This window comes from Melanostigma gelatinosum (assembly GCF_949748355.1).
Source record: "Melanostigma gelatinosum genome assembly, chromosome: 20".
NCBI lineage: Eukaryota > Metazoa > Chordata > Actinopteri > Perciformes > Zoarcidae > Melanostigma > Melanostigma gelatinosum.
Genome location: NC_136653.1, coordinates 1,795,123 through 1,804,509, shown reverse-complemented (window position 1 = coordinate 1,804,509; position 9,387 = coordinate 1,795,123). Strand labels below are relative to the sequence as shown.

Here is a 9,387-nt window from a genome sequence, read left to right as displayed (position 1 = left end):
AGGCCTCCCAAATGAGATTATACTTTATTGTGAGTGCAAGGACCTGGCTGTAATTCAGTTTGAAGAGAACATCAGGCCTGCATTAAACTGGGAAAGTTCACACTTGGCAATATGGACGAATAAGGCTTTCGGTAAGGCATAAAGGTATAGCAGAGAAAAATAAGACCAATAAACGGTAGAGTTCTTTCCACCACTTCTTGCTAGAACAGTTGTGCGGTGGAACCCTTCTTATTCCCTCATGTGTCTTAATCGCACAGCGGTGGGATCTGTTGGGAAGAACAATGTTCAGATTCACAAAGACCATATTATAATTTAAGAGTAAATCACAATGCAGGGGCAGTCTTTAGATTTCCCAAAATAACAATAATAACATGGTATCATAGTATACGCAATTCAACAATTCAACAAGCAATATCATTAAACCATGTCTGTCATGGCTGTCATTTTTTTCAACAAGGAATTCACCTAAGCTTTCAGCGCCATCTAGTAACCTCAGTGGATGGAGTTTGCTCCGCTGTCATGAGATCGTTGAGTTGTCATCACATGACCTAAGAATGGAACTTCAGTCCCATGATAACGGGCAGTTGTATATGGGGGGATGGTAGCCCCTGTCTCTGTTCAAAGCAAGCCCCCAGGAACAATGCTGGGCTATAAAGTGATTTTGGCATAGTGGTTGCATGGGGTGTTGCAACAATGGCCCAAAAAGCATTAAAAAAATAGTTGGCTGGTAATTGTATAAACCATCTTTCAATCAAACTCTTTACCAAGCAAGTTGGGAGAAGAGAAAAAAAACATTTTCCATCCAAAAAAGCCTTCAGTGTCTTTGTTTTGTATTCGACTAAGAAATACTCTCCAGTGCTGATAGGACTGATGCTATTGCAGCATCTACACTAACCTCTTGTGATCCTCTGTTTCTTGCGATGTCTTGTGACATTAGAGAATCCAACTGCCTTGCAAGCTAACTGCTTTCTCAAAAACTGCTCATTCAAACAACTTCATAGTCAACACTGCGTTTCCTTGGGTCCTCAGCAATGCACCTGCCATGTCATAGTTGTAGCACACTCCCAAGATGCAGCTACTCACGGTCAGAAACACCAGGGGCAGTCTTTAGATTTACCATGATATTTAGATATGAAAAATATTGAATTATGTTCATATTGTAACTCATTGTACCCTGAAATAACTTTAGAGGGCCCCAAAAGTATTTAAAAAAAATGCAACTCAACTGTATACTACTCACTATATACTTCTACTTCAGGGGAAAACATTGGAGGACTACATTTACCAAACAGAGAAATATAGTTACTGCATTGCAGATTCCGATTATACTCTCTTGAATGAAATATCATGCAATCTGAAAATGACCTTTGTTTCTTTTGATTCACGGCTTGGTCCTCACTAACGCCAGAGCCTCTTTTCTTTCACTCTCTACCTCGCTCAACCACTGCTGTACTCTCTCTCTCTCTCTCTCTCTCCCTCCCTCCCTCCCCCCCTTTCGCTCGCTGAGCCGGAGAGGAGGGGCACATTTTGAATGCTGTTTGCAAACAGTAACCGACAATGTGACTTCATATCATACCTTCATTTTCATACCTTCGTTATTTCTTTTTTGATTTTGATCCATTACAAAAAAAATATGAAAAACTACAACATAGCGCTGATTTAAAAGTGACAAAATAACTTTAGTATTACTTAAGTAATCATTGAATAGAACATGAGACTTTCATCCAATCCATGACCTAAAACTTTGCATCTGTCATATTTAATACACTCTTGTAGAACAAATTGCATTAACTAATGTGTCTGTACAATAATTGGGGCTAAGAATGTTCCCTGTGCCGCTTAAAAATAAATTACGTTTTCAACTCGCTCATACAGGGATATCGTCGATTCATACTGTCCTTTAAATACAACAATGTGACTCCATATTCGGAGTTGAAAAAGTAATTTTTGTAATGACACAATACATTGATTCATACAAGGACATAAGACACCACCAAAAGTTGTAGTACATATTATAATAAATATATTTCATAAGAACTGCACTAATGTAATAATACACAGATTGCACTAAAGATTACATATTGACAACAACAACCATTGATTATATATTTAAAAAAAGACATTTTCTAATTCATCATATCATCTATAGCACATCTATCTGCCTTTATCTGTCCATCCATCAGTGTGTGTTGCATGTCATTCAACGCCTTTATCCCTCAGTAGCCTTCTAACAGTCTTCAGGTAGTCAGAATCTGGGTAGCCGTCCCTGAAAGAACACAAATGGCACAGAGACAATTACTTTATTACATTAAGTATAATGGTTCACAGAATTTTCCTGTGATGCTGCCCTTTGGAAGCAGAACAATATATTCATACCTCTATCCCGCACATTTTGGCCAAACATTATTGGGGAAATGATCAGCAATAGAGGCCAAATTAAATATTATTTTATTACGTTAATATTATCCTTACAAAATACTTAAACTTTGCCAAGACTTTGCTCAAGACTTGATAGCCTTGTTGAGAGCCTCTCCCTGTCAGCTGCTCATGTCCACAAGAAACTGTATGCACTGACTACACATTCACTAGAAAAGCAAACGGATGCTCTAGTGCACAGACAACTGTTACTAACAATTTAGAATCCACAAGGCCGTATGTGAACCCACTCCCAATGCATCGCTGCTGTGTGCATTGGAAAACCCACTTACTATGAGAAAAAAAAAAGTTGGGCAATAAGATGGATGAGCTTGGCAAGATCAGCAAGATGTTCAGTCTACTGTGGCCAGCACACCTTTGAAGTTGTGGTGGAGAGGAGGACACTGAAGGAACAGGCGTTGATATGTGTATTTACCGTGTATTTACTGTTGCCGTGGATAAGATGTTGCTGAAACACAATCATTTTCCAATTTGGGATTAATAAAGTACATCTATCTCTATATATCTGTCTATTGTGAATATTATATTACATTTCTACCAATAAATCCGATACACTATTCTTTTACGGTAACACTCCATCTCATTTAGAAATGGAAACAGGTTTATTCTACTCACCTACGGTCCTCCACACCAGTGTTGATGGAAACACGTTACAAAGTAACGTAACACATTACAGCCCATAAATCAAAGGTGCAAGTGCAAAATAAAATATATAACTAACGCTGTGGGTTTTCCTCTTTTCCTTCTAAATGTTTTAGTCATTAGCCGCCACTGATACGTACAGTACACTCCCTCTGGACAATATAAGCAATTTGCACAAAGAATCGCAAAGGGGTTTTCATTGTTGGTTACACACTAGTACTCTAGTTACTTTTCTCAGTAGGAAAAACAACTAGTTACTTTTTAACAGCAGTAAAGTTGCAATGTAACAAGTTACTTTTAAAAGTAATGTAACTGCTCCAAAGTCTTCTTATATCAGTTTATATCACATTTGAATCACACAATTTTAGGTGGTTCCCATTAGCCAACAGGGGAAGATTGTGGTTGTAATCATAGAAATATAATAGGAGTAGAGGAGACATTCCCATTTAAATCAATGTAGCGGGATGGTCAAAGCGACGGCCATTTATATGTGCACCGTTGCCAGTGTGACCGTTGTAGCGGGCTAACGTCCATGTAAACTAAACTGACTTACATTAAGTCTCAGAGAGCAGGAGTTACTGGGTTACTTAATGCTTCATCCACACACTCTGTAAAAGTGTAGGAAAGCACATTGCTATCGCCAGATGAGCGACAACTTTCTTTGGTTCATGTTTTGTAAATGACCACAGAAAAGAGTTCAATGTCTGTTCTACTCCTATTCTATTTCTATGGAAGTAGTATTTACTCACACTCCGCTGCCTCCGTCTGGTTGTGTTTTGAGGGGGATGGAAGCTGTAGTGACCACGTCTTCTCCATCTTTATTGGTGGTGACTGTAAACAGGAGCTGCTCGTTGAAAGCCTTGTCCAGAAGCTTTAGAACCCTCCTTCCATCGCGGTTATCAGGCAGGTAAGCACAGAGCCGTATTCCTGCATAAGGCTGGCCCGGGTGAGGTTGTTTCTCCTGCAGGAAGAGATGCACAGTTAACAGTCTAACACCGGGGTATTCAATTAAAGTTCAGCGAGGTCCATTTAGAGAGAATTTCCTCACACAAAGGTCCGGAACATCACAATAATGTCTAACTTGCACTATGAATTAGTCCCATATGTATTGAATAAGCCAACAGTTGTATTAACGTCTGTATGTAGACAACAACCAACTGTCAAATCAAATGAAGAAAGTTAAATTGAATAATGTCTCAACAATATTTATTGTCAGATTTCAAATTGAACTGGATGAATTATAAAAAAAACATACCCTAATAATAAGTAAATGTTCTTCTCTCGCTTCAAATTAAACAAGGGCTGCATTAAGGAATACAATACGTAACAGAAAGCTTTTGAAAAATGTGCATCTTAAGATAAAGTACTTGAGGTTAAGCCTTAAACCACCTGGCTTGTATAAGTGCCTTAAGTGTGGAAATAGCAGGCTAGTTTTAGTCCTTAATCATGCTCAAGTTTTCAGGAGCAGATATAGCATGGAGTACAAAGAAAAAAGCCATTGGCAGTAAATATTTTGCCGATACATCAGTATCACCTCTTTTATTTGAGAATAATGTCAGTCCTGGCAGCAGTAAAATTGCAAATATAAATACCTGTATATGAACAAAATTGCAGAATGGTTTTGGTTGCTATAAACTTGTGAGACTGGTCAGGATGGTTTTGCAGACACAATTGTCCTTTAAATTTCTGTTAATCTTTTCAAAAAGAATACATAGGACTAATAAGATCAAATGATGAAGCGCTGACATTTTGGATAGAATCAACCTGCAGAGATGATGTGATTCATTGTGACGAATGCTTCTCCTTTCGTCTTCCCTGTAGCATACATAACTTGTAACTATATGCATTTCAGCAGCCAACTCTTTCGTGTGTAATAAAACATGCACGTCAGCGCTTCCTCGCCACCACAGAAATGTTTTCACAGCAGATCCTGTGAAAATGACAACGAAGGGAATGTGGAAAACTGTTCTACGTTCCCAGATATCTAGCATTAAAAAGACAGTGATAAGGAGAATGCTAGAGAAAACATTCTTACATTACTATCAACAGTAGAGGAATAGTCTTGTAGCAGGGTTAGCTTGTAGAGGAATCTGAAGCAATTACAGCAGCAGTAGTAGCAATAATGCACATAGTTGGGTAATCTTGTTTTTTTAATGAAATGAATACATGCATAAATGCAAAAATATAGTATAATATAAAATACAATGAGTAGTTTCAACACTGTGGCTATATCCACACTCCTGCATTTCTGTCTTAAAACACATCTTTTGCTACGTTTACGCCTCGCGTCAACACTACTCCGGTGTTTGAAAACCCCCAAAACGGATTCATTTGAAAACGCTACCGATGCTGTGCTAGTTTGACAACTCCTGTGTTGTGTGTAGTGTGGACAGGCAGAAACGTGGACCTTTGAAAACAATGATGTAGACAACAATGAAACCGAGGAAACGAGAGAGAGACACGTGTTGACCAAAGTTCTTGACCCATAATCTAAATTAGTAAACTTTGATTTGTACTTGTTCATTTTGAAGTCAATTTGATGTTGTGAGAGAGATAGAGCAAGACCTGCAGCGTTGTAACTAAGTCTGAAAAGTAAAACTTGTTTCCACTGTTTGAGTATATTTGAGTGCTTGTATCAAGCACAACCTTTAATTATTAAAGAGTACAATGAATAGTCATGTGATATTTGTTTTCAGGCGCGTTAGTATGGACGGAAACCATTTCTAAAACGAAAGCATGTTAGTTTGGATGTAACCTCAGATATCCCAAACAAATATCCTCCTGCAGCATGGACTCTGTGCTGCTTCAGTGTTCAACAGTTCCCATCCTCCCATAGCTCTGCCAGCCAGACTAACCAGATCGTCAACTTCTTTTGTGAAATGCTGCCCACAGAAACCTGCGCTCTAGTCTGAGCTCCTGTTGTTTGTGATTTTGTTTTGTTCTCTTCATGTTCCTTTGTTGTATCGTCTAAGGCAGTGGTTCTTAACCTGGGTTCGATGAGTCACTCTCAGGGGTTCGGCAGACACACACTGCGGTCAAGTGAGCCGCCGCTTTAAAAATGAATGACGTCTATTCCTTCAGGTGCGTTCACACCGAGCTCCCCGTTCGGTGTGAACGGTGTAAGTAACGGTGTAAGTAAGATCGAAGACGTGTCTGGAATTGGAGACATTTCTGTCCCTGGGGAGCTGAAGCAAGCGATTGCCATGCACTTAGATGTGCTCGCAAAGTCCCTCGACGGATACTTCCCCACCACACAGTCCAGCATGGGTGAGACAGCCGTTCACGTTTAGTGTTGCAACAGTAGATGTCAACGATGAATGTCTCGACGAAATCATTGAACTTCAGCAGAGCCAGCTTCAACAGCAACTCTTCGGAGCAACAACGCTCTCAGCGTTTTGGTGTCACCAAATCGTACCATACCCTCGTATTGCCAAGAAAGCCCTTGAGATACTCACACCGTTTGTTACAACGTATCTTTGTGAGCAATCTTTTTCGAGGATGGTAGACATAAAAACTAAGAAAAGGAACAGACTTTGCTGCGAAAATGATATGAGAGTGGCACTTGCCAAGGTGAAGCCGCGCATTTCTGAACTTGTATCTGAAAGGCAACAGCAAAAGTCACATTGATTTGCAGTAAATATTCACTGAGTTATGTTTTTGTGTGAAATTCATGTTTTGTTGGTTTTGTTCTTTGCACACAGTGATTTTGTGTGCAACTGATGCATGGTTCATTTTGTGCACTAATAAAATATATACCTATGTTTTGAAGAAATCATATTTTATTTTTCCAATTACGAAGGGTTCGGTGAATGCACTGATGAAGCTCGCAGGATTCAGTACCTCCAATAAGGTTAAGAACCACTGCTCTAGGGGATGTGACACAATTAGGTTTATGATGTATCATAAATCAAGCTGGTTACTGAACCTATTGTTGATTGTAAATAATTAAAATGGTATACTTTGCATACTTGTTGTCATTGTTTTCTGTCATGCCAAAAAGTTGTTATGCATATGGTTTATGTGCATAACAACTTTTTTCCCATGCTACGATTAATACCATGAAATGGATAAGATAAAATAAGAGACAGCTTTATTAATCCTGAAGGAAATTCTTGAAAAATGATCCAAGCCTCATTTTAACTGTGATTTCCACAGACTTTCCACAGATATGCACACAAACTGTTAGACAGCCAATAATTAGATACATAGTAGATTTAGATTTAAATATATTTACAAGCTTACTGTCTGTATTCCATCTGGGAATATGTAGTTCATCTGCAGGGTGTTGTCATCAGGGAATCCTGGTAGGTCTCTGTGGAGGATCACCCAGGTCATTTGGCCCTCTGGCTGGTAGCCACTCGGTCCTCTGTACATCCCATTCAATCCTTCCTTAGCTGCACAGACAGCAGGCCACATTTTGTCAAATTATCCAGAAGTGAGTAGAAGCTAAGGATGGAAAGCTTGACAGACACATAGAATCGGTTTGCATGTACCTTGTTGTACCAGTGGTGGAGGACCATTTCCGTCCAGGTAGCGGTTGCAGTGGAGTGTGTCACTGCTCTGTCCAGAGCCCATACTGAGAAGCAGCAGACAAACACACAGAGGGAAAGAAATCATTGGCTGATTCCTGAGATGATCCAAAAACAATTACGAAACATTGTCAATGAGTTCAACATCTACTTTGGGGCACTCAAAACATTAAAGGTCAGTCTACTTGTCATGGAAAGTGCTTTACCTTTTAAAACAATAATGTGAGCTTGTGAGCATTCTTTCAGTCTACGCTTGGAGACAACAAATGGTTCCAAGCTGTTTGAAGACATGGGTGTTAACCAGGCAGGAGGGGTCAAATGGAGAACAAAACAAAGTTTTATAAAGGCAATGCTGGATCACCAACTGGTTTTATTTGTGGGTATTTATCCATCATATATTTAAAAAAATACACATGCTGACTGCTGGATATATTGTTATGAAGGTTTCAGTGATTCAACCCCTGAAATGACACTAAGGTCATTAAGGATCTTGAGAAGAGTCTCATGAATGAAGTTGTGAATTGTTGTGAAACAGCTGGAAACACATGTCTGGTTGTTTCAGTTAAAATCTAAGAGTCACCCAATCAGCCGCACAGGGGGAACAAAGACAGATTCATCTTCATTCATCTGGTGTGTCCTACTTGGAGGAACACAGTTGACTAAGATATAATTTATCATGAAACTATGAAACACAGCCCTCGGCCAGCAGTACATTAAAGTATGTGGGTAATGGATTCACGTGTTAGAGCAAATACTGTATCTTGGCTACACGTTATGGTTCTTGCATTTTGTTACTTGCATCTTCCACTCCTTGTAATTTACAGTAACGCTAATGTCAGGAAGATTTAAGCGTAATAGTCTTAACATAAACAATTCAGTCGAACTGTCAGCAGGAATGCTGAATGTGTTCACTCTGTTGCTTGATTGTGGGTCAATCTGCAAACACAGCTCCTCTGTCAGTGTGTGGTTAGCTGCCACACATTCTAAAGAATGCTGATGACTCAATCAAATCTCATGATCTCACTGAGGGTTGGCACAGGACTCAGGTGTTCAGGAAGTATTCCAGTAAGGGCGATAGATTTGGCGATAGATTTCTTGAGTCCTGAAAATGCAAATGCTACATTTACACAAAAAAAAATTAACATGATTTCAGAAATGACACTGATAACATTTTTCCCCCCATTGTTAAAGAACAGGTCTGTTGTAACTTTGAATTCAAACCTCCAGTTTTTGCTGCAGGTCTTTACACAGTGCTGTGACGACACAACACGAGCAGGTTTGGCTGACACGGCACAGGCAGAGAACTTGTTAAAAGTCATTACAGAAAAGCTCATCAAAGGGTGCTGTTGTTACTGACATTAGTACCTGTTCAAATGCTCTTCTCCTCAACACCTCGGTGAAGTTGTCTCCTTTCCTTCTGTCTCTCTCCTGTGCAGTCCGGTAGTTCAGATGTCTATTCAGCTCATGATGACCTGAGACAGAGAGAATGAGACAGAGAGAAAGAGAAAGGGAAGGATGGGTGTGTCAAGTTCCAGGGTTGTGTTGTGCTGCTGAGAGATCTGTTCAACTGGTGTAGCAGCTTTGACAGGGACTGCACCATATGCGTGTTAGTGAGTGTGTGTGTGTGTGTGTGTGTGTGAGTTAGAGAGATAAAAAGAGAGGGGGGAAACCTAAAGAGAGAGACTGAAAGCGACAGAAAGCAGAAACAGATCCGAAGCAAGTTAATTCTCAGTGACCACAAATAGGCAATCTAAAAAGGAATACATACAAAATCATGGCA

At 39.6% G+C, this 9,387-nt stretch overlaps 1 protein-coding gene across 1 annotated transcript; it reads right to left on the bottom strand.

The window, feature by feature from the left end:
* Positions 1–2,097: 2,097 nt before the first annotated feature.
* Positions 2,098–9,087, bottom strand: dtx3la (deltex E3 ubiquitin ligase 3L a). The gene is made up of 5 exons (XM_079292032.1): positions 8,973–9,087; positions 7,572–7,654; positions 7,321–7,472; positions 3,828–4,039; positions 2,098–2,266 (listed from the first exon to the last, which is right to left on the bottom strand). The coding sequence occupies exons 2-5, from the start codon at positions 7,651–7,653 to the stop codon at positions 2,197–2,199; spliced, it is 516 nt and encodes a 171-aa protein (XP_079148158.1). The 5' UTR covers position 7,654; positions 8,973–9,087; the 3' UTR covers positions 2,098–2,196.
* Between the last annotated feature and the right edge of the window lie 300 nt (positions 9,088–9,387).

Excerpts from the sequence above, each read along its gene's own strand:
- dtx3la (XM_079292032.1), bottom strand. The coding sequence starts at position 7,653 with ATGGGCTCTGGACAGAGCAGTGACACACTCCACTGCAACCGCTACCTG. Across the intron at positions 7,473-7,571 it reads TCCACCACTGGTACAACAAG|CTAAGGAAGGATTGAATGGG; the intron begins GTACATGCAAAC and ends CTGTCTGTGCAG. Across the intron at positions 4,040-7,320 it reads TCCCAGATGGAATACAGACA|GAGAAACAACCTCACCCGGG; the intron begins GTAAGCTTGTAA and ends CTCTTCCTGCAG.